This window comes from Chrysemys picta, chromosome 2 (assembly GCF_011386835.1).
Source record: "Chrysemys picta bellii isolate R12L10 chromosome 2, ASM1138683v2, whole genome shotgun sequence".
In the NCBI taxonomy this organism is placed as follows: domain Eukaryota; kingdom Metazoa; phylum Chordata; order Testudines; family Emydidae; genus Chrysemys; species Chrysemys picta.
The window spans coordinates 161,191,340-161,217,287 of NC_088792.1; the positions used below are offsets into that span (position 1 = coordinate 161,191,340).

General features: G+C 40.1%; 1 protein-coding gene across 13 annotated transcripts in view; it reads left to right on the forward strand.

The window, feature by feature from the left end:
• The window catches only part of UNC5D (unc-5 netrin receptor D), a 374,043-nt gene extending 351,414 nt beyond the window's left edge, over positions 1 to 22,629 (forward strand). For 9 of the 13 annotated variants that reach the window (XM_065584627.1, XM_065584624.1, XM_042840351.2 and 6 more), the window contains 4 exons: positions 2,088 to 2,237; positions 8,762 to 8,926; positions 13,615 to 13,793; positions 22,035 to 22,629. In XM_065584627.1, the coding sequence (XP_065440699.1) occupies positions 2,088 to 2,237; positions 8,762 to 8,926; positions 13,615 to 13,793; positions 22,035 to 22,239 (699 nt within the window). In that variant the 3' untranslated portion in view covers positions 22,240 to 22,629. The remainder of the gene's footprint in view (positions 1 to 2,087; positions 2,238 to 8,761; positions 8,927 to 13,614; positions 13,794 to 22,034) is intronic. The other 4 variants (XM_065584626.1, XM_065584629.1, XM_065584628.1 and 1 more) reach the window with 3 other exon arrangements.
• The last annotated feature ends 3,319 nt before the right edge of the window (positions 22,630 to 25,948 follow it).

Consider the following 25,948-nt stretch of genomic DNA (forward strand, 5'->3'; position numbering starts at 1 on the left):
AAAGCACTTTAGCAAGCAGAAATTCCAGAAACCAGTATTCTGCAACAGAAGAACTGTGAAAATGGCACATATGGGAAAACCAGAAACAAGTTTCTTATCCAGAGCAAGAGCAACCCACTATCGTTTTTTTCAGACTCATTCTTCTAGCATGCTATTCTCTTGCTGAATGATTCATCCAGCCTGAACTTTATTGAAACAAAACAAACAAAAAAAGCTTGATTTAATAGGAACATTTTGGTTCAAAAATTGCTGCTGCATTCAGAAAAAAACAGTGAAGGAGACTAGAGGGTTTTCCCCCTTAATGTTAATGAAAATAAATAAGTAAGACGTGTCTATTTATAATTTAGATCTTAATTATTCTTAAAACAACTTTAAAAAAAAATCACCATTTTTTCCACTTATAGAAACCAGCACATGTTGTCTGCACATAATAAGACTATTATATATTTATGAAATTCTATTTTCTCTATAAATATCCTATGTCAGTTCAGTGCCAGCTTGCTTTTAAATATAGAAATTGAGTAATTATCAGAAAAAAATATCAGCAATAGATAAATAGAAGCACTGATCTGAGTCAGGGCTACTGGGTTCTGTTCCTCATTTGTAGTACAAGCTTACATTCCTCATTTGTGAAATGGGGATATTCCTGCCCTTAATATAGGTGTTTTTAGCAAAAACAACGAGGAGTCCTTGGGGCACCTTAGAGACTAACAAATTTATTTGGGCATAAGCTTTTGTGGGCTAAAACCCACTTCATCAGCTGCATGGAGTGGAACATACAGTAGGGAGGTATACCTCCTTGGGGCAGGAGTAGTCTCTCTTGATACTCTTGGCACCATCTGAGGTACAAACAACACTAAAGGTGACTTCATGGAGTAACCACAAGCCCTGAGTAAGGTTGCACTGCTCCAGGGACCAAACTGTGACTGAGTCGAGATTGAATCTCTGATTTCCCTCTTCCTCTAGCAGGGAAGTAAACTGTGCCAGCACTTTTCCATGTACACCTTACTTCCCCCTCCATCTGCCTCTGCTGCTCTGGCCAGCATGTCGGAGATACGTTAATGCTCCCCCCACAGAATGAGGAATGGCAGGTCTACAATATCTGTGATCTGGGCAGTCTCCACAGGTGCACCCTACTCTGCTACTATTATTTGTATAGAACTAAGTTGTGACCCAAGAAGAAGTGTAGGGGACTGACATATAGGAAAAGATCCCAGCCAGACCAGTCCAGATGTGTGAAGCTGCAGCGTTGACAGGTCCCAAACCAAAGGAATCATCAGGTTTTTCCCCTCTGCTATTCTTTGACATGTATTATTTTTTCTGTCGAACATGGATGCATGTGGCATTTAACACATAGGGTGCAATCCTTGTCCCACTCAATTGAATGGCAAAACTCCCAGGGCCCAATTTATAAAGGTATTTAGGTGCCTAAAGATGCAGATAGGAACCCAGTGGCATTTTCAAAAGTACCTAGGTATCTGACTTCCATTGATTTCTGTATCAGAGGGGTAGCCGTGTTAGTCTGAATCTGTAAAAAGCAACAGAAGGTCCTGTGGCACCTTTAAGACTAACAGAAGTATTGGGAGCATAAGCTTTCGTGGGTAAGAACCTCACTTCTTCAGATGCAAGACTGAAGAAGTGAGGTTCTTACCCACGAAAGCTTATGCTCCCAATACTTCTGTTAGTCTTAAAGGTGCCACAGGACCCTCTGTTGCTTTTTATTGATTTCTGTGTGAGACAGGTTGATGTGCTCAATCCAAATCCTGGGGGACTGGCATCCGGGTCACAAGAGCCACCATCCAAGCAGGGGAAAAAGGACTGATTGACGGCGGAGAAGGAGGAGTTCGGTCCCTCTGCCTCTAAGTGTGGTCCCTACTTATCAGTGCCAACTCACCTTATCAGGGCTATGCAGCATAGACTGCATTGCTGCTGCCTGTTCTGTTGTAGCAGCACTATGGATTCATTTTCCAGGGCTGTCTGTCTGGCACCTTTAACGAGCATGCACATGTGTTTACTATTGATATTTTCAATAGTAAAGACCCAGTAAGCCTCATCTTTGTTTTGTTTTTTCTTCCCGGCTCCTGTAGGAAGTAGTTTCAGGTGAAAGACACCAAGGAGGACAGTTGCTGGAGGAACCTAAGTTGCTGCATTTCAAAGGGAATACCTTTAGTCTTCAGATCTCCGTTCTTGATATCCCCCCTTTCCTCTGGAGAATTAAACCATTTACTGCATGTCAGGTACTTGTCAATATCATACTTTTTTAAAAAATTCAGAGGCAGTATGAGTTTTTACCAGTAAAGGTAGAGTGCAGGCAAGGTAGCTGCCTCTTTTATTTTGTTTTCCTAAGAAAAGCGTGGATTTAATCTCTGAGCAGCCAACAAAAATGCAACGATGATTGTGAGAAATAAGGAATGAAACATGTCCTGTAAAGCACAGTGGTTGTAAATCTCTCTCAGCTTACAGAAACATGCTTTTATTTTCCCCCACATTGCATTTGGCCCCAGCTAACTCCCTACATTTGGGCTCAACATCATCATTCCCGTTAAGAGCAGTTTTTCGATAACAGTAATTGAGTTGTCATTCCTGGACTTAATGCAAACAGTGAATGATCAGCTGAAATGGAGTGCATGTCCGTATGCATTTGAATATCATGGGTTCAAACCATGGCATGTATACATTTAGGCTTAGAAATGATAGAGCAGCAAGTTCTCCCGCCTGTAGTGCATTAATTAAAGAGGTTGTCTAAGATGGGAAGAATAAATCAAAGTGAGGGAAAGAGCCTATCAAATGCATTGGTCCCTGAAAATTGTAAGCAATACATTGGCACAAAGTGTGTTAAAATAAAAGAGAAGAGCTTAATTGATATGTCATTTCACATACCCTGCAAGCAAGTAGACAGAGAAGAGGAAAGCAGGGTCTCTTGTGATCTCTGGGCAAAATTTGCCCTAAATGTATAGGCAGATTGTCCTAAATATCAGCGAGACTGAGCCAGAATGCAAGCCCTATGCTAGAAATACAGATCATAGAGCATGAAGGTAATTTATGCCACGTAACTTAAGCGGTGGAGGAAAGAGAATGATACTTCTTCAGAGCATGTTGTGGGGATGACAAAGTATCTTGTTCTATTATGATAGGTTTGTTTTGTAAACTATAAAATAAACAATCATAATCTATAGGTCCACCTCCCACTTGTGTTAAACACACATTAAAATCTGTAGTTATATGTGCATTACTAAGCTTTTCTGCTAATCACAGGTTAGGGTTTGCTTACCCATAGATAAAGGCACTACAGAGTTCAGTTAATATCAAATCTGCATCACCACCTGATTAACCCATCCCAGAGAGTAAAAACCTTGCAGTACAATCAAGAATGATTCAAGGCACCATTAGAAATAGTTTGCTTACAGAAGACTCTTCTAATAAAGGTGGAAAGCAGTTGCACTCATTACATTTGGGGTACTTTGTGCTGATCTCGTCAGACTGACTTAGTAAGAGAGGGTGGAGTGTCTTTCATAGGTTCCACTATAAAGAATTAGTATCATTTAAATGTCCAGTATATACAAGAGCAGATCTCTTAGTGACACTGGTGTGGCTTAAATGAATTTGCATACCCTGGTGCCTACAGCAAAGCCAACACATTACAATGGAGAGAATTCAGTCCCCTTTGCCACAGCTAGTGCAGCAAAACAACTCAGTTCAACAACTAGAATTCTACATTTTAGTCTGACGTGGCTTATTGCATGGACATCTGCAGTGGGGGACTGCAGTTACATAAGAGAGAGAGAATCAACCATTTAAAATTAGACTTGATGATAAAGTCTAGCCAGGGAAGGATAATCTAGATGACCCACTGGGATCTTTAAATACACAGAAACATGGGGAAGAGAGTTGGAAAGACTTCAGTGAGAGTTATTTCTGGCTGTTTATTTCTGCAGAATGATGTCTTTAGGGCATTATCTCCTTGTTGGATGTGAGTCCCCAGTATGTGCAAAGTGGTGAGAGTTACTTGGAGGCCCCAAAGCATTTTGTGTGTGGTTCAGCACTTTCTCTAATGCCACATACAATTTCTATGAATAAATATATTGTTTATGGTGTGTTAAACCTAGGTATCTGTGTACTCTGCTGGCAAGCAATATTCTGGCGCTTCCAGGCCAAATTGAGCTGCAGGGTGCTGTTAAAACAAGTCCTGATAGCCATGCAAATTTCTCCATATTTATCTTTATGGGTTGTAAGGGCCTCACTTTGCTGGATCTAATGCAAGTGGCACCCTCCAAAATAACTATTAAATGTATTGCTGAGAGATAAAAATATCAGATGAGGGAGCCATATCCCAAATAGCAGCATTTAAGTAATAAGTGCTATGTCTGCTCTAAGAAGACTGCAGAATGGGATGGTTGGAATCAGGGACCTGCGTGAGTTTTACATGTAGTGCTCAGATTACCCACTCTTGCAGCATTGGCGGCAAACAAAAGTGTCTTCAAAACTTCTGTCATCGAAATGGATCTGACAGGATGATATTGAAGCCGAATAAATATTTGCATTTTATAATTGTGTGTAATTTGAATGACTTGGATGGCTGAGAAATAATAATTATTGTTTTTTAATAGGAACTGCAGCACAATTTGCACTAACTTCATATTCTCTGCTCAGTGAAACGTGGTCTGTGATGAATCTTTAGATCAGCTGACAGCTTAGATTTGGGCCCTGCATGAACAAATAAATGTCACCAACTTCTGTCCTCTAGAAGCCCAACCCTGAGCCCTAAAATCCATTTTTCCAGGGCACCACAAATTTCTCTCCAATTTTGACTCCCTTTTTATTTCATGTCCCACCCTCAACATTTTCCCCCAAAACCAAGGAGATCTGAAAGAGGCTCATGTTGACAGCACTCAGAGTATGCTTGGCACTTGACAGAGCTATTAAAAGGCCCTGTCCCAAAGAACTTATCCTCCCCTTCAACAAAGTCTGTTACAATCTTTGTGGATGTGACCCAACAAGCGAGGGTGAGTGCTATTGATACCTCAGATACAGATTATAAAATCTCATACTTCAGGCCATAAACCAATCTCTTACATCAGAGACCAGAATGAGACAGACATGGGATAGTCTGCTTCCCACAGTATGCCTCCTTACTTGTGTGTAAGTGCTACCTTTAGCGCTGAAGATGATTATTCTGGAAAAAAAACTCATTACAGTCACTCCATTTTTAATATTTTTTTAATGTTTTCTTTATCACCATTGGTATCATTGCTACTGACTCAGGAGCTAAATGTAGCAATGGATAGATAGACCTAGGGCAGATCCAGACTGGCAATTCCCATGTTCCTAGCTTGCAGATAATTGGGTTTGGCGTGTGCATCTTGATTGTTCCATTCAGAGAGAGAGAGAGAATGAGTGAAATAATTCAGTTCTTGGAAAGTATGTGGCAAAGTTGAAAGGGATTTGAATGATGACCCAGTGGTGGCTTCATAAGTAGACAGGGATTTTGTTCCTTGCAGAGTGGGCAGTATGCAAGAGGCGTGGAAGTGAGATAAGGAGCATGTCCATGCCCTTCTTAGCACCCAGACAGAGCAGCACACAGCTCCTGTCAGGCAAAAAAGGCACCCGATTCCTGCCTAATGCTAAGATTCCGATTCAGCGTGGTGTGGGATTGCTGAAAGCGGTGCCCAGTCTCCCTTATTGTAGCTTTTGTGATGCCCTAAGACCACCAGGTTTGCCTAGACTGTGGCTGCTTTAACTTGTGTTTTGCAACAGTCATCTGCACAACTGCCTGGAAAACAAGATGTTGAACCTGAATCGGATAATATAGAGGCAAGGGCAGTATGGATATGGGCACTCAGGTCCACCCACTTGAAATTAGGAGGAAGGAGGAACCCGTATCTGAGTTTCCAGTCTAGAAAAACTTTCTATGAAGTAACTGAATGCCATGGCAACATGTCATAATAAAGTGTCACCCCATGGTGCACTGCCAGAGTCATGCCCAGCAAGCACACTGATGTTAGATCCCTCTCCGTGGATTAGGGAGAAGGAGGTGAGCTGAGTGTGCTGCTTTTTGTCTTTGCAATGGCAGGAGGCGCAAGGCCTGTGGTAGGATGCTTTTTACAAATTGTGAATCAAAAGGAAAAGCGGTGGAGGTTAATCCCACAAAAGATCCAGCAGTATCAGGGGGAGAGTTTTCCTGTAATATACCAGCTGCATTTGGTCATGTTGGGAATCCCACGGGAGCAGACACTTAAAGATTGGGCTCCCTACCACCACTTTCACAAATGATAGGAGAACCCCTCGAGAGGGTGTGTGTCAGATCAGGATAAAGCTCAGACAAACAAGGTATGAAGCCAGGCAGCCACCTTCCTTGAGTAAAAAGCTGCTGTTTTTCCCAGCACCTTGTGTGTCTTGGAGGATCCAGAGCCTGTCTCCTGATAGGAGATGATTTACATTCTCTCCATCTGCTAGGAGCCTAATTATAATGGGGAATCAAACTAAAAGCATTTCCACAATACTTTAAACACTCAGAACTTCACAATACTTTGTCCTCTTGTATTACTTTACACATAATTCTTCTCAGCTCAGCGAGTTCCCACATGAGTCCCTCCCCACTCCGAACGCAAGCAAAGATGATTACTCTGGAAAAATCTAATTACAGTTGCTCCATTTTTAATATTTTTTTAATGTTTTCTTTATCACCATTGGTATCTTGCTACTGCTATGGACTCAGGAGCTAAATATAGCTCTTCTAATTACTACTTAGTGCATCATTTTGTGTAAACCCTGACAGTCTTGAGAAGATGCAGAGTTAGCTGCATTTCAGGAGTGAGTAAAATGATCTCGAATATGTATCAGCCCTACCTGCCTTCAGAAAGGTGCAATGATATTTTTGTTTGGAAAGTGCATTGATATCTCCAATGGAAGCGGGAGGTAGATGTACAAAGTATCATCATATAATTAGTTTCATAGGGGATATAGGTTGCTGTGAGTGCACCGAGTCTTATATACAGATAATCAAGAAAAAGGGGTTCCCTTTGGATAGAAATGGTATAGAGAAGGGAGGTAAGGAAGAGGAGCTCATGTGTTTTCCACTGAAATGATGTATTAAAGGTCACACTTTATGTTAAGGTTCCATTTCTAATTAACTGATAAGAGGGTTAATATATGATTTAATGAGGATTAAAAACACTTGATTAGAGTCCAGCAGCTACATGGTTGCTTATAGTCAGCTATAACATCTTCTATTGATGTGAGTATAGCCACTTAAAACACACTTATGTCTATAATATGCTTTAGCATCAATTAATTTATTAACCCTTTACAAATGGAACCATAATATTAAGTATGACCAGATTAAATCTGATTTCTGTTCTTTCTTTCAGTGGCCAGCTCCGAACACTTCTCAAATCACGTCTTTCTTTCAATATTTACAGAGCTAAAATTTAAAGAGAACACAAGTAGGGAAACCAACACGGGTGCAAAATTTTTGAATGTGCATTTGAAACCCAATTCTCTTCCTTTATGTTAAGATAATGGCTCAGATGAGCCATTTAATGCTTATTCCCCCAAATATCAGAGGGGTAGCTGTGTTAGTCTGGATCTGTAAAAAGCAACAGAGAGTCCTGTGGCACCTTTAAGACTAACAGACGTATTGGAGCATAAGCTTTCGTGGGTGAATACCCACTTCGTCAGACGCAAGGTATTGACAAAGTGGGTATTCACCCACGAAAGCTTATGCTCCAATACATCTGTTAGTCTTAAAGGTGCCACAGGACTCTCTGTTGCTTATTCCCCCAAACACACTTTCTAATTTGTTGTGACTTCAAACAAAGTCCATTAAATTTAAAATATTTTTAAATACTTTCCCTGTTTAGATGATTGCAAATATTGAGGGAAAGTTATTACAGGAGTCCTGTATCCTTGCCTTACAGAGTGGGGTGAGAGGGCTAATAGTTTTCTGAGAACTTTAATGTTGTGAAAGGGATCCTAATTGCCCCGATTGGGCATATGCTGTCCTGTGCACTTCGACCTTCGTCATCATAGGAAATCAGGGTAGCCAGGAATGCCTGAAGTTTTATACTGACCCATTACAGTAAGGGTTGTGTTGTGCATAGATGAGTATGAATTCAGAAAAGGAGCAGTGTGAAATGGTCCAAAAAGAAAAAGATAGGGAAATGTCTCATGCATTCAACCTGTTTTCCTTTTAACTTTAGCCTAACTGTGAGGTGCAATGTGCTGTATTTAAGTCTCTCAAGAGAAGTGTCTGAAGTCCCATCACTCAGATTTAAAATTGGACTAAAGGCAGCACTGGAAAATGTGCTGTACGGATTGATCCTGCACTGGCTCATGGAAGACTGGTTGACCTAAGGGAGGGGTCTCTTCCATCTCCAGTTTCAAGGATTCTGTAATGCTTACTGTGAAAGCTAGAGAGCCCCACGGTTGGGCAAGAATTTGGAATTCTGGAGTCTGATGGGGTAATAAATAAACTCCTCTGAGTGAAATACATTTCTTATTTTGTTAAAAGTTAAATTCTTTCTCATCATCCATGTTGCTGAGTGAAATTTAAGTTTGCAGTAATTTTAACATTGCAGTTTTCAATTGGAATTGACATTAATTAGTTTTGTGCTACTCGACATTCACAGGGACGTTATTACAAAAGCAATTCCAGCAAAATCGTGTATATAATTATTATTTATCTCCTGCTTTACAGTTGTCAAAGCTTCTCTCTTTCTCTTCCTTCTCCTTTCCCTTTCTCTGGGATGCATTTCTTTCACAGGAAGTTCCCTTCTCTCGTGTGTGGTGCAGTAACCAGCAGCCACTGCACTGTGCCTTTTCACTGGAGCGTTACACTCCCGCAACCACACAACTGTCCTGCAAGATCTGTGTTCGGCAAGTCAAGGGCCATGAGCAGATCCTACAGATCCAGACATCTATTCTAGAGGTGACTTTTTCATCTGGTTCTGTTCCCTATTCTGTCACTAAGTTGCTGCGTAACACTGGGGACAACCCCACAAATCTGCCTCAGTTTACCCTATGTAAAATAGTGTTGCCTTTATAGCTGTAGCCAGCATTTCCCTGCTGGAGAGCTGTAGCTTTTCAGCTCAGCTTCCCAGTGGAGGAGAGGTCATTGATGCAGAGTCTGGATATAACAGAAGAGTAACTTGGTTTATTTACACACCCACACTAGTCATTGAACTGAGGTGGTCAAAAACATGTAGGCAAATCCTGCCATTCAAGAATCTCACTTCCTAATGAGCAAACTTTCCCTTGTTTTCTGATTAAAGTCAATTCATGAGGCAAAGGACAAAAATCTGCTGCTGCTCACACAATTCCCAAACTACCACCACCACACAGCATGTCTTACCAAACCTGAACATTTGCTCATAAGTAGAAGGACTTGGAAGACTGCGCATGGCATGACCACCTGGTGGTGATTGTCTAACGATAGGTATCTCATCTATGCTTTGGGGGCCTGCTTTATTAATGTGAGAAAAGCATTGTGAGATTTCTGGGCAAAAGGCACAACATGCATGTGCAAAGGTACATAACTAAAGGCATTCTGCAGAGGAAGGGGGACTAGATAGGACCAGAAGTAATAATACCATACAAAGATAATTTACTGCGGCAATGACAGACTGGCCTGAAGCAAGTAGGTATTCACAAGTACAAAGGAGAAGAGGTAAGGCACATTGTATTGCGCAGATGAGCACAATGAGGCATGGACAGATTTTAGCCACAAAGCTATCCTTTCCTCCCCCTCCTTAACTCCAACTCTAGAATATGGTTATCTGAGGAAAGGTAGGCTCAGATAGATCCTGATTGTGCAGGAGGTCCTTGCAGGATTGTGGCCTTATCATGTTAACTCAGTTTCTGGATTCAGTGCTGGATTTTTATTTTGGGCATCCAACGTCTTGCAGAGCATCATGTTCAGGACTAACAGTTTTTTAAAACACCTGACAGCAGCATAGTACTTAGATGCCGTGACTCGATTTGCATTTGTTACCTTAATGTTCAATAAGAGCTTGTTTGTGATCAGCATGGAAAAGGACCTCTTCTGAATAATATGAGAACACAGGCTTCTCCTATGAATCCTCGTGGTACGTTTAATACATAATCTCAGTGCTGGATTTCAGGGAAAGAATATGAATTGAGGTTATCAATATTAGAGAGAGAGAATGTTGAAACTTTCAAGGATATGAGAACAAACTTTACACGGCACTTATTTTATCCCAGAGGTTTCTTACAAATACAAAGGTGACAGAGCAACAAATTTACAATGTGGTGAAGCCCTTTCAAAAAAACAGTGTAAAATGTGGTGGTCATTATATGAGGCCCTTGTGGTTAATGCATTGGATTGGGACTCCAAAGACTGGAGTTCAGTTCCTAGCTCTGCCAAGCACAGACTCCTTGCATGGGAAAGTCACTTAATCTCTTTGTACCCTCAGTTTCCCACCTATAAAATAGGGATAGTGGAGGCATTTTCTGTCATGTCAATTTACATTGTAAGCTCTTCAGGCCACTGGACTGGCTGTCACTGCATTTGTATAGCACCTAGCAAAATGGGGCACTGATATTGTAATACAGATAATACATAGAAGTAATGTTTTCAATTAGCTCTGTTGATTTTTTCATATCTCCCTTGTATGCCATTGGGGATTTTTGTTGTGTCTTTGTTTCCCCCTGCATGACTCAGTCCAAGTCATGAAGGCCATTCAGTTTGATATAATTGTCCCTTTTCATGATTTCATAATAGTTCATTATTTAAAAAAACAGAATATGGCCAGCTCAAGTCCCCCATCTATTTGCCATAACTTCTTGCAGATTTCTGTCATCTATTTTTCCTCAGTTTAATGTTGCAGTTGTGGTTTTTTAAGGAGGACTAGCTGTCCATAAACCCCAGGTGCATGTTAGAATAAGAAAACTTGCCATATTAGTGACGCTATTTGAAGAGAGCATTCTATCTCCAAAGATGATGGAAGGAGGAGGATAATTTGACTGCCAAAAAAAAAAAAGGTGGGGGTGGGCCTGAATACTTGAACTTCTCATTGCTTTACAATTCCCACAGCTAACCAGATAGCAGTGGCTTATCTCAGAAGTGCAGGGTATGAAAATCTACTGTTATTCTGCATATTTAATTTAAACAATCAGAAAAGGTGATGTATCTACAGCATTCCTATTACTTTGCATGGATGCCTTTTAGGATGTATCATAAATGTTATATGACGATACTGGTAACATCACTATAATTTAATATTTATACTTCAGTAGCATCCAGTGGGGCCTCAATTCAGAATGAGGTACCATTAATTCAGATGTCTACACACACAGACAGTCCCTGCTCTGTATAGCTTAAAGTCTCATCAACTGAAAAGAGAGGAAGATGGGGAAGATGTCGAAATGTGAATTAAGTCAGAAAAGCTTGTAAAACAGAGGAAATATATATCTGTATCCATGTTTATTTCCAGATCATAAATGGAAATACTTACTTTATAGTATGCAGTATAGTTGTGTTGGTCCCAAGATATTAGAGAGACAAGGGGGCAGGGCCGGCTGCAGGCACCAGCTTGTCAAGCAGGTGCTTGGGGCGGCCGCTCTGGAAAGGGGTGGCACGTCCAGATATTCAGCGGCAATTCAGCGGACAGTCCCTCACTCCGCCTGGGAGCGAAGGACTTCCCGCCGCAGATCGCGATCGCGGCTTTTTTTGTTTTTTTTGTTTTGTTTTGTTTTGGCTTCTTGGGGTGGCCAAAACCCTGGAGCCGGCCCTGCAAGGTGGGTGAGGTAATATCTTTTATTGAACTGACTTCTGAGCCACGCAGAGCTCTTCTTTAGTTCTGGGAAAGAAACCCAGCATCACAAGAAAATGCAAATTGGAACAGATTGTGTAGCATAAATAGTTAGTTTATATTGTAAGAGACTATTCAAGGTAGAGTGGCCTGTTAACACCTCTGCAGTCATAGGACATAGAGGAGATTATGGCTTGTTACAACAATCTGTAACCCACTCAATCCATCATTTTTGGTGTCTAGCACAGTAATGAATTTAAGTTCTCAGGTTCATCTTTTGAAAGTGTGGTGCAGGTTTCCTTTGAGGATGAGGACTGATAGGTGAGATAGGATGGTTTTATCAGAGAACACTTTGTATAAAGTGATCACTCTGTCTTATTTTCTTGTGCAAGTTCATTCAAGAGCATAGTGATTGATTTCACCCACATAATTGGTATTGGGGTAATTACTGCACTGGATGAGGTATACCACATGTTGTGATAGGCAGGTATATGGGGAGCAGGGGTTGGTCATTGTAGCAGTGGACTTACATATGCAGGTTTTGCATCTGTTGCACTTTGAGTTGATGTCTCCTGGTTTTCAGCACTACAAACTGCACCTGGGATCTCCAGTTCAAGCTGGGCTCTGTCTGCCTCCAAACCAATAAATATCACCACTAGTGATAAGGCAACCTGCAATCAAAACAAATTGGATAATGATGCCGAAGGTGGAATAGAATCCCACTCATTCTCCCATAGCTGTGTTGCCTCTTGAAAGTTTAACATGAGTGAAAACAGTACACTCAAGCAAATATAACTCAGCACCATCACTTCATATTTATTTTCTTCTACATTCATTACCTCTTTGGGTGTTTGCCTGAGTAATAAACAAACCTGGGTCAAAATAATCATGACAAACTAATTATCCAACCAATTTAGACTTTTTTCCTGTTAATTTATGGGTCACAAACATAGCACAATGTTATGAATTTGGTAAACATATATTTTATTTGATGGGTTATTTGCAAACTGCTTTTATGACCAAAGTACTTGTTGTGAGTATTCATTTGATTATGTCATGAGCTATTATTTCTGCTTCCTTAGATGAACTTTTTTTCAGCCAGAAGTACTTCATAAAAGATTATATTTCATTGCATCAGGAAACTAAATTCATTTCTTAATTAAGTGAATCTTAGCTATTTTGGGGATTATATAAATACCTAAATGCAGAAGATAGTTGTCTAAAACAAATGGGTAGGTTGAGGGGACTATAGGTCTGAAAATCTCTGTTCTCAGTACAGCCCAGTGTGTGTGAATGTTTAAGTTCATGAGCAGAGAATAAAGGACAAATTGAAATGCAAGTAATTCAGCAAACTTTCTGTAAACAAGTTTAAACACTCAGTGGGACTGGAAGGGACCTTGATAGGTCATCTACTCAATTCCTACATTTCTATGATTCTATTTGACTGTTTCAACTAAAGTCTTTCAAATTTGGCACATTGTGACATAATCAGAAAAGAAACAGTACATTCAATCAGTAAATGGCATTATAGCTGTGTGTGTCTTAATGCTAAAAGGAAAGTTATTACTAATCAGAGCGTAAATCAGTGTTGACAAAGAGAACGGTCCAGTGGTTAAGACACTAACCTATAACTTGGGAGGCCTGTACTTAAGTCCCAGCCACACCACAGACTTCCAGTGAATTTCAGGGAACTCACTTAATCTTTCTGTGCCTCAGTTCCCAAACTATAAAATGGGATAATAGCAGTGCCCTACCTCAAAGGGGTACTGTACAGCATTCATGTACTATAAAAGGACCTTAGATACCTGCTGACCTATTAACCGTTTTGTTTTTATCTCGTGTGTAGAATGAGAGAGAAACCATCACTTTGTTTGCACGTGAGGACAGCAACTTCCCTACACAAACTGGTCCAAAAGCCTTCAAAATCCCATACTCTATTAGACAGAGAATATGTGCGACATTTGACACACCCAATGCTAAAGGCAAAGACTGGCAGATGTTAGCACAGAAAAACAGCATCAACAGGTAATGGAAGGCAAGTTTGAAAGGTGAACATTGACATACACAATGGGAATAATCTGCTGCTATGATTTTTTTTTTGTTTGCTTGTCTAAAATATATTTGAATAAGAATTACTATACTTTATCTGGAGGAGAGAGAGGTTGCTGTTTGCAGTTCATACAGGGCCGGCTCCAGGCACCAGCTTGCCAAGCAGGTGCTTGGGGCGGCCACTCTGGAGAGGGGCGGCACGTCCAGCTATTCGGCGGCAATTTGGCAGACGGTCCCTCACTCCCACTTGGAGCGAAGGACCTTCCGCCGAATTGCTGCTGCAAATCGCGATCGCGGCTTTTTTTTTCTTTTTTTTTGCCCTGGAGCCGGCCCTGAGTTCATACATCTGTTTTTGTGATTAACAATTGAAGTTTACCCTGAGAATGTGTGTTTTGGGCCAATCCTGCATGGTATTAACTTGAAAGTTCAGACTTCTTTATCTACGTTCTGGAACGTCTTCTCCAATACATACACATGCTGTCTTAGCAAAATAGGCAATTGCAGAAGCCAGGGAGATTGCTGTGTGATAAGATAGTTTGGAATGTGAGGAAAAAATTACATTAGCCTGTGGAGAGAACAGGCCAAATAATTTTTTCAGTGTGTGTCAAACCCTAACGGATGTTTGATATACTAACTGATATTTTTGTCAGGTTAAAAAAGTATGTTTAAAAAAATTTCCCATCTGTGCTACCGATAGTAAGCATTATTAAATGTGAGAGAACTAGGGGGGGGAATATCAAATTTATGCTTCTTGTTTAGTCCATTTTCATCAAGTGGAAAAAAACAGTCAGACTTACTTTCTGCTTCTCATGAAAATAGTACAGGATAATATTTAAATATGTCCAAATAATTGGTTTTCATTGGTTGGGTGAACTTCATGAGAACATCTCAATGTTACCGTGGTCTAATAAAGGCAAAAATTAAGAAGTCTAGTGAGAAGCAGGATGGTTTATAGGTTAAGATACTGGAGTGGGACTCAGGAATTAGTTACTAGTTCTGCCACATATGCTCTTGGATATAGTGAAGCAAAAAAAATAATCTCTCTATGCCTCAAGTCCTCATTTGTAAAATAGGGGGGCTCAGACAAATACTGATTCCTCACATGGGTAAGTCCCTTATTATCCTCCCATTTGCTGTCAGATACCCAAATATCCCTTCCCTGTAGTTAGGAACATGAAATAACTGTATAAAGTCTGATACAATGTATGGTAACTCTTGGTAAATTTTGACTTTTTATAAAAACAAATTCTGCAAAGACTCTCCACTAAAGCCTAAATCTTTGCTCTAAACCACCCAACAGTTCACCTGGATGCCTAACTTTGCAGCACTCTGTATAGGTGATGTTCAGGATAATCCCTTTGCTCCCTTGTGCTAATAATTTGACTAAGCATCTCCCCCCAATCTAGTTGAAGCTTACATTCCAAATGTGCTTTCATATTCCCATTTTCAATACTTACAATGTAGAGCTGGTTTTCATTTACTTTGAAGAAATTTCAACTGAAAGCTAAAGACCAGAGAAAGAACTATGGAAGTGCAGTGTTGTTTTGTTATTTTAACATTTTAGACGTTTCCCTTGCTCTAACTGTTGGTTGTTCCTCCCATTCCTTTGTTACAGAGCAAGAGTTGGTACTCAGTAAAAGCTCATAAGCAACAAGCTCCACTTTTTCTGAGGAAGGGATGATTTAGAGAGCGTACATGGTATTGTAACTTAACTCTCAACTCTTTTCTTCTCTTAAGTGAAAAGTCTTAAATGAAGAAAAGAGGTAAGAGAAGAAAAGACTTAAGTGAAACAAAGACTAAAGAGAAGAAAACTTACCTCTTTTCACTTAGCTCTTCCCTCTTTCTTCACTTAAGTGAAGAAAAGAAAAGAAGAAAACTCTTAACGTTTCTTCTCTCTTCTCTTAGGCCTTGGCTACACTGGCGCTGTACAGCACGGCAACTTGCTGCGCTCAGGGGTGTGAAAACGCACCCCCTGAGTGCAGCGCTGTAAAGCGCCAGTGTAATCAGCGCCCTGCAGTGCTGCACGCTCTCTCGCAGCGCTGCAAGCTACTCCCCTCGGAGAGGTGGAGTACTTGCAGCGCTGTGAGAGAGCTCTCGCAGCGCTGGCGGTGCAACTACACTCGCGCTTCACAGCGCTGCCGCGGCAGTGCTGTGAATCCCCAAGTGTAGCCAAGGCCTCACCTATTCTCTCTTCCTTCTCTTAAGGGGAGAAACGAGGGAAGGAGGGAAGAGTTAAGAGAAAAAAAGACGGAAGAGAAGAAAACTCTTCCCTCTTTTAAGAGTAGAAACGAGGTAAGAGTTTTCTTCTCTTACCTCGTCTCTACTCTTCATCTTCCCTCTTAAGTCTTTTCTACTCTTAACTCTCCCCTCTTACCTTTTCTTCTCTTCCCTCTCTTAACTCTTAAGTGAAAGAGGGAAGAGTTAAGTGAAGAAGAGCGGTAAGAGTAGAAAAGACTTAACTCTTCCCTCTCTTACCTCTTTCCTACTCTTACCTCTTCTTCACTTAACTCTTTCCTCTTTCACTTAAGAGTTTTCTTCTCTTTTGTCTTTGTTTCATTAAGTCTTTTCTTCACTTAACTGGTTTCTTCTCTTCCCTCTTTCTTCTCTTAAAACTTAAGTCTTCCTTCTTTTCTTCTCTTAAGAGAGGTAAGAGGTAAAAGTTAAGAGAAGATGTAAAAGTTAACTTTTACATCTTTTCTTAACTCCTAAGAGAAGAAAAGAGGGAAGAGTTAACTTCCCTCTTTCTTCTCTTAAGAAAAGAAAAGACTTGAGAAGAAAGTGTTAAGACCTAAGTGAAGAAGACTTACGAGAAGAAAGGTAAGAGAGAAGAGTTGAGTTAAGAGAAGAAAACTCTTCCCTCTTTTCTTCTTCACTTAACTCTTCCCTCTCAAGTCTTTTACCTATTACCTCTTTTCTTCTCTTAAGAGATAAGAGTTGAGAGGGAAGAGATAAGTGAAGAAACAAATGAAGAAGAGGGAAGAGTTTTCTTCTTTTAACTCAACTCTTCCCTCTTACCTTTCTTCTTGTAAGTCTTACCTCATTTCTTCACTTAACTCTTCCCTCTTTCTTCTCTTAAGAGAAGAAAAGACTGAAGTGAAGAAAAAAGGGAAGAGGTAAGAGCTGAGGGAAGAAAAGACTTAAGTGAAGAAGAGAGGTAAGTGAAAAAGAGGCCAGAGTTGAGAGTTAAGTTAACATATAAATAAAGGAAACAAGAGTTAAGTTAACTCATACCTCGTTTATTCACTTAAGTTAACTCTTACCTCAATCACTGCAACAAGATACCAGGGAGGGCAAGAGTCTAGCAGTCTTAGCTTAACAGTGTTTTTAATCAATTTTTTAATTTGTGTCAAGTTTCTTAAGAGCTGCACTTAGAAACTGGGATCGGGGAAGAAGTCACGTGAGCCAGCCACAGTCAGTGAGTCTGGCAGGTATTTCTAAGGCAAATTGTATTGTTCATTATTTGTATTAAGATAGCACCCAGAGGCTTCAAGCGAGATCTCTTATTGTGCTAGGCACTGTACAGACACATTGTAAGAGACAGTCCCTCCCTGGAAGGCTTACAGCCTAAGTAGACAAGACAACATGTGAGAGAAAAGGAATGTTAGTATCTTTGCACAACATCAAGTATCTCTGAAAATTGCCTTCCTTCAGGCCCGACGCTTTCATTCTCGTCATCTATACTTCATATTTAACCAAAGCACCACAGTCAGCGGCAGACCTACAAGTGGCTCAGTGCACTGCTTTCTCACATTACCCAATCTTTATCCTTTGTGGGATCTAGCCCTAAGTAAAACACCAACAAATTCAGGTCAGACTGAGCTCCTTACAGGATTATTCTTCACTGGTTTCTAAAGTCACGAAGCCAGATAAGACTGAACCATCATACACTTAGTGAAGGAAGAAAGCATAATTCATGGGGTTCTTTGGTGAATACAGCTCTGCAGTCCCTAGCCACATATTGTACAAGCAGGATTCATGTTAAACTAAGCCAGCTTGTTTCTGAATTTTCTCCAGAAGTGAAGCATGCGTGCCTGTGTGTGTGACCGGAGGCTGCTCTGCAGTTTTTTGGATACCACTGAGTCTATTTGTCAGGTTTGCATCTGAAAATGAGAATGAGTCAAGTACAGTTTTTGTCTCTCCAATTACTTGCTTTTGGTATAAATGGAGTCTCACCTCTATTTTGCAATTAAAGAACTATAGAGAGTTGATTTTGGTCACATAAGTGGCTTTTATTAAATGAGACCAGTGCAATATGGAAGAGATTAATATTTTTCATTGTTTCAATTCCCCCTTGGTACCAATATTTTTTGAGGAGACAGTGTACTTGCAATGTTCTCCTGTTCATTAGAGACAATTTGATAGCTTTTCTCAGGTACTCTGTGCTATAAAAAGCAAATCTTTCCATCCGACCCCATGGATTATTATTCTAGTCTCAGAAAGAAACTCATTTAAAATTAGTGTCCAACGCAGAGAAGAATAGGCTGGAGGAAATAAGGATGCACTGGCAGGGGGTGGGAGATGACTTAATACACTTCACAGAAGGATGACTTCCCCTTTGATCTTCCCTTAGGAGCAGTGTCTATTATTGGGATAGATGGGATGTGAAAGCATGTGCATTGCTAATGGAACACACTGTTTTAATAGACAGCACCTCAGCATAAAACATATGTTTGGAATAAGATGTAAGCTCCTATTCAAATTTTCACTGTTTTCAAACAATGTCAGCCAGCCACTTGACCTTCGAAGGATGGACATCACCTGAGCTCCCAGTTTGAGCACAGGTTAGGATCTCATATTGGAATAGCTGACCCTGCCTTACTGAGAAATGGCATGTCTTTCCAAGCATGTTAGAAAGTATCCAACTCTAGTTTGCTGCTAGTAGTTTTTTTTTCTTTATAGTCCATGCACAATAAATCATAGCACTGGAAGGGACCTTGAGAGGTCATCTAGTCCAGTCCCCTGCCTCATGGCAGGACTAAGTATTATCTAGACCATTCCTGACAGGTTCTTGTCTAACCTGCTCTTAAAAATCTCCAATGATGAAGATTCCACAACCTCCCTAGGCAATTTATTCCAGTGCTTAACCACCCTGAGAGGAAGTTTTTCCTAATGTCCAACCTAAACCTCATTTGCTTCTTGTCCTATCCTCAGAAGTTAAAAAGAAGAATTTTTCTCCCTCCTCTTTGTAACAACCTTTTACGTACTTGAGAAGACCGAGGGGGGACATTATAACAGTTTTCTTTTCCAGACTAAACAAACCCATTTTTTTCAATTTTCCCTTAACCTTTAATAATTTTTGTTGCTCTTCTCCAGTTACTCCACATCCTTCCAGAAATGTGGCACCCAGAACTGGACACAATACTCCAGTTGAGGCCTAATCAGCGCAGAGTAGAGCAGAAGAATTGATTCTCTTGTCATGCTTTTAACACTCCTGCTAATACATCCCAGATTGATATCTGCAGTGTGCTAGCCATTTCAAAGACACAGTTTGTTTACATAGCATCCAAAGCCACAGATATATTTTGGAACAAATAAATACAGGGGGCTTCACTTTATTTTTACATTGTTTTTTCTTTTGCATCATTATGATTTTTATTACTAATGAAAAGACTGGAAAGAGTGTTTCCAGCATTGTCAGCAGACGGAACACAGTATTTATCTGAGCCAAAGTTGTTATTCCAGTCTACAATACACTAATGGCACACCAGCATAGCAACAAGCATGAACAAAGTCATTGTACACTACTTCCCCTCATTAGCAAAAATACCCTTGCAGATAACTTTCTGATTGTGCTGCAAACTCTACATTGTGTATCAAAGCCCTGATGCTAACATTAAGTTGTTGTATAAAATGCAGGTACACACAATAGTCTGCAGGCAGTGATCATCTGGAAATTTCAAAGTACTGCCACTCGTTCACACACACAAGCAAATTCTGACTTTCCATCTTTCAAAGGCAGTGGCTCACAGAATCCAGGGTTAAATGGAGCTTCTCTGAACATATTGGTAGCAGTAGGGTGGAGAAGAGAACAGAAGAAACTGACACTCTCACACCACTCCCCAATCTTCGTATGGTAAAGGTTTTTTTTATCCCCACAAAATAATTTCACTTATATATAAAAAGGTCAGATTCTGACTTTCCTACATTGATTAGCATCTTACTCAGCAAGTAGCATATTGACTTCATTGGAACTACTCATCAAGCCAGATATAACTCTACACCTGACAATGCACAGAAATCATTAATTGTACTTCACTATAGGGATTTTCTATATTAAGAGTCATCTATCTATCTGTCTATCTAAACACACCGTTCACTATTCCTGTATAACATTTTGCCATTTAAAAGTGTTGTACACACTGCAGGGAAAAAAAAAAAAAGCACCAACAAAACCTGTGAAAAGAAGGGGGTTTCGTCTGTTCTTTTTCTACCCTCGAGTAACAGCAAGTAGAAGGTGTTTGCTTAAATGTTTGCTACCAAAGTTCTTTCTAGATGTGCCTAAATGATAAATTGCTCAGCTATACTATGCTTTGTTTGGAGGAAGTTAAATTCTCTTCCATTATTACCTTTGAATGTAAACTAGCAAAGCACATCTGCACTTTTTATTTAACTCCACTCTAGTTTGCAAAAAGCAATAGAGGGTCCTGTGGCACCTTTAAGACTAACAGAAGTATTGGGAGCATAAGCTTTCGTGGGTAAGAACCTCACTTCTTCAGATGCAAGATGCACTTCTTCTTCTTGCATCTGAAGAAGTGAGGTTCTTACCCACGAAAGCTTATGCTCCCAATACTTCTGTTAGTCTTAAAGGTGCCACAGGACCCTCTGTTGCTTTTTACAGATTCAGACTAACACGGCTACCCCTCTGATACTCTAGTTTGCAAGTGGTTGGGTCGTTAGGATAAACTGTACCATTACTTACATTGAAATCATCACAGCAGGGGCTTTTCTCACATGCATAGGTGGAACTAAGCAAAGATGACCTGATGTGTGTGTTGATTCATTATCATGTTAGATTTTTTTTTCAGCAGGCTTTCATCAGTAAATATTGATTTAAACTCCAATACCGGAAGGTTTAGTCATAACATTTTGGCAGGAATTATGCAATAAAGATCTATGGGTAATTACTTAAGAGGGTCGCCTCCTGGTAGCAAAGCTCCTTTGTTGTCCGCAGTGGCTGAGGGGAGTTCAATGCTATGTAATAACAGATGTGGGCCTTTTAGGGAGATGCGTGACGATTTCATCAGCTGAATGGATTCTGCATTAGAAAAAATCCAGTGGGAAAGCCAGCATACAAAATTGCAGTCTAGTGAAATGATCCAGTAGTGCTTGGAATAAGCTTTTTAAGTTACAGTTTTGACATTTCATTATAGAAATAAATAGGTCTATCAAACCTTAACATTTCTTTTCCATTCTATGATTTAATCACTTTCCTCTCCTTGCTCGTGTGTGTATATTACATACACACACAATATAAAAAGATTAGGCACATGTATATTTGCTTTTCAGACAATCATCCACGTATATCTATGGTGCTGACATACATATATACAAGTGGATGTGTCAAACTGAGGTATCATGGCAGAGGCTTAGGATAATATGCGTTTAAAAACCAGTTTGCAGAGCATTATTTGCTAGGAACAAAGTTCCATAAATCATGAGCATGTATCTTTTAAGAAAATCAAAATATACAAGTGAAGAGTCCCAGCAAAACAAATGATACCCATAACTCATCACCACAGATATCAGTAAGAAGTCAATTTCTTGACACTCAATTGCATACACACAAATATATTACATATATAAAGTTTACCTATACTACCTCGTAGAGTTGCTTTGCTGCCTAAATTATGTAGCAAATTCTTAATATACACACACATCCTCATTTATCCTTCCTCTGATAAACTGAAGGTTAGGCATTTCCATGCACTGCTACTTCCTCCCACTTATTCGAGTCTTGTATTTATGAAGCTTGTGGGGGGGGAGAGGGGAGAGAGGAAGTGTGTCTCAAATTGTTTTAGAAAAACAAAGCTATATTGTAAAGAAAATTGGCATTTAAAGAATCTGGCAGCTGTCCCTCAACTGTCCATGAAGTTCACTTCATTGTCTAAAAATGTATCTGTAGACAGACATGATAGAAAGGAATTGATGCTGTTACCTCTGAATGTGAAACTGACATTCTGTCTAACCCTTTTGTTTTACCTTGCCTCCTTTTTTTAGGAATCTCTCTTACTTTGCTACACAAAGCAGTCCATCTGCTGTCATTTTGGACCTGTGGGAAGCCCGACATCAGCATGATGGTGACCTTGACTCTCTAGCCTGTGCCCTGGAAGAGATAGGACGGACACACTCCAAAATCTCAAATATTACAGAAACTCAGATTGAGGAGACTGACTTCAGCTACAGCAGGCAAAACGGACTTTAGTCATCTCTTTTCCATTCAAGAACCGATGGCCAGCTTTGACTTTGACATTAGCAAATTTCTACGAGCAGGGAGGAAATAAGGGTTTTATGCACATTGCATACAGGGAATCAGACCTTCATTTCTACCACCTGTTTTTTATTTGGAGGAGCAGAAGAAACCCCAGAGTAAATCACCACAGTAACAAGGAAAATGCAATCATCTCTGTGACTCCACAATTCTCCCAGAATTAAAACTCAAGTGAGAGTAATGAAAATGAAGTCTACTTTTCTACGATTCCCAGGGGGTGAGAGGATGGGGAAGCTATAGATGATAACGGTAGATATTGTGACACTGTATTATTTAAGAAACAGTAATGCAACCCAGAGAAAAATAAAGAAGGCAGTGATGATGCTCTATGACCAAGAAGTTATTGAATATTTAGAGTCACTAGACTCTCTGGGTTTCAAGATTCGATCACATGGCTTGATTCGCCATTGCCTTGCACCTTGTCAATTTACAATTAAGAAGGTACAAAATACTACCATGCTGATTTGATAGCACTGTGCATTCACTTTATACTGGTGTAAGTGAACTCCATGTATTGCAGGGCTACAGAAAATCAGATCCAGGGAATTGGAACCTATACTGTTTCATTTACGTAATCAATCTCAACCAGCCAATCCACTTCAAAATTTGATCATGTAATTAACGTACACATTTGCTGCAGAATTTTCCTAGACCTTCTAATAGCAAAAAGTCCCCCAAACTCTTATAAACGTGCTGCTTTTTACTGCATAAAACTTGGAACAACTTCACATAACAACCAACTGCAGTATTGGGAATAGCCACACCTGTTTTAGCAAATTTGACTTTTTTGCATTGCTCCTAATTTCAGGACTATCAAGGCAGTAACTATTTCCACCTGAAACCAGGCAAAAATCAAAATTGCAATGTTTGGCTTGGTTTTTACCAATCAGAAACAATAAATCCAAGGGCACATCCAGACATCGGTCCACTTTCATCCTAAAGGTTTTGTGCACTGTGGCAGAGTTTCACAGTCTTAAAATCTGAGCTCAGCAGTGTTTCATCTGGTTTAGTGATGTTGACGCCAACAACAAAACAGTTGAGATAGGGAATGTTCTCTGGCTTTCCACCATTTTCTCCCTTCCCCTCACCCCCCATCTTTAACTTCTTGTAGCTTATTTTTAAAACAAACCAAAAATGCTGTCTCTCACATGTGTGTTCTAATGGACATGGTGCAGAACAAGATCTAAACAGTATTTCTGTCCATGAAATCTGTTTTAAATCAGCCCAAGGGCCAATTATGGCAAACTGATCATCAGTATTGGTGGTGTGGGCATAAGTCTGTATAGTTCAGGAGCATCAGTCATTGGAGCCCATTTTATTATAACAGGTTCAAGAAGATGCAAGAGAATTAAATATATATATTTTTAATTTTCTCTGGCAGATTTTACAGATAGGGCTGGGAGCAGCCTGACAAACCAAAAAGTAGTTTATAGAACATACACCCTAATGATTATCTGAAGCTATTTCTTCAAATAAAATTGCAGCTGTGGTTGTACAATTAACAATCCTCTTCCAAGCAGTGACTTAGCAAGTAGGTGTTCATTTGCACTGATCTCCAATATAAACCTTCCTTGCTTCACTTGCTCACTAGTCTAGAATAAATATTTAGACAACCCCACTGAGAAACATGGGCCTGAAATATTTCTTGCATTTCATGTCAAGCAACATAGTGTGAGAGGTTTGTGGTGGTGGTGGTGGTTTTTGAAGAGTACCTTCCTTTTGGCAATGGGAAGCAGTGATGGCTCTTAAGCACATTTAAGATTAACAAAATTCCAGCCTATTCCTCAAAAAAGTAGCAAACCTATCTCTGTTGTCATAGCACATGGCTCTCTCCTTTTGTCTAATACAGAAGAGGAACTGAAGTTGCTAGACACAAAATTCTAGAAGTCAGGGATAAAAAGTTTTGGCCATGACACCAGGAGAAAAGAATAGTAGTTAAAATGTACTGCAGTTTTCTTGAAAATATACTAAGGTAAATTTCCAGCACTTAACTTTTCTCTCAACTTCTACCCATACACAAGTTTATTTTGGTAACTAATCTAAGCTAATTTGAAAAAGCAATCATCAAAGCAAACTAAAGATTCCTAAATTCTCTCTCTATATGCTGTAATGTATTTGTCATTTCAAAAGTTCTGAATGTGTTTCCTTTGTGTGCTTCAGACCTATTTGAAAATCACTTAGCATATAGGGGGTAGAGGAAGCTGCTCTAGGGAATCTGGAGTGTAAAGCTTTTCTCAGAAAAAATTAGTGTTTACTGTATAGAACTGTAGCTGTTTCTAAAAGAAATGCCACTCAGAGCAGCTGAACCCTACTTACTGATATTCATCATGTGGATAAGGTTACTGCATGCCCTCTGAAGTCTGTTTAGCAAAAGTTGGTCCCTTACTAGGAGTCAGAGAACGTGCACTGTTTGAGTTGTTCAAAAGAGCTTCTGGAGAAGGTCTTCATACTAACGGGAGCTGGGTTGTAAACCAAAATCTACAGCCTGATCTAATGACCATTGAAGTCAAAGATTGTCTTACCACCATTGATTTCAGTGGGCTTTGGATTATGCACCTGAAGAGGACCAGCTCTGAAAGTCAGTTTCTTGCAGTCATTTAGATATATAAAACTCAGACTTCAGGCTCTGGCCTGAGTTGCTCAATAGTGTTGTTTTTCTGTTGTTTCCTTTGGGTTTTGACCCTATTTGCTCATTTTTGCCAAATTTGCTTGTTTGTCTTTTGTGAGTCTTTCAATTAAGAATACCAACCTTTTTCTAAATGCATGGTGGTTCTGATGCCTTTGTAACATGCAAGCAAGCTGGAAATGGAAATGCTACAGAATGAGACCTTAATTTAGAATTACAATAAAAGGAGTTGACTGCTGATCTCAGAGTTGAGGTTAAAGTGGTAACCAGCTTACCTCCAATGTGACCCTATCCAGAGCATGTCAGAGTCATAGCAGGATGAGACATTTCTGATGAAATAAGATTGCTCCTGACCCCTTTCTCCATACGTAAAATCACTCACCTCACCCCCCAAAAAACCTTTTGATATTTGCAAAATATAGTCACTTATTTTTGTGCCCCTCTCCACTTCCTAGTTTTGTCCATTACGAGGAATAGATACGCCATCACTGACAGTATTTTTCCTAATCACGCAAAAGCAGGAAGATGCCGGCAATCTCAGCATTTCCAGACCAAAGAGTTTTAGAGAAGAGTCCCAGTAATCCTCTCCTCTAGACTGAAATTTAAAACCATTTGATGTTTACCCCGCCATACTGGAAGACCACCAAAAACAGCCCCAGAAAACAGTCCAGGTATGTCTTGAGTTAGGCCAGGCTCTTGCCTGGTTGTTCTATCTCCCCTCCATGTCCACACACGAAACCATTTCACACTTGAGTTTAGTGGTGCTTTAAACACGAGCTAGCTGGCCTAGCTAGGGGTACAGACTAGAGCTTAGGTGCCGATTTTGCTTGAGCTAGTAACCCACTTTGTATTAAGGACTCAGGCTAACTTCCTAGAGTGCTGAGAGTCCTCCAGTGCCTTCCCACAATTCTATCACATGCCCAGGTTAGACAAGTTCCTCCACAATTCACTAGGGGGGAAAAAATCCAAGCAGCTCAGCCCACCGCAGCACCAAGGGATATGTCTCCAGGAGTCATA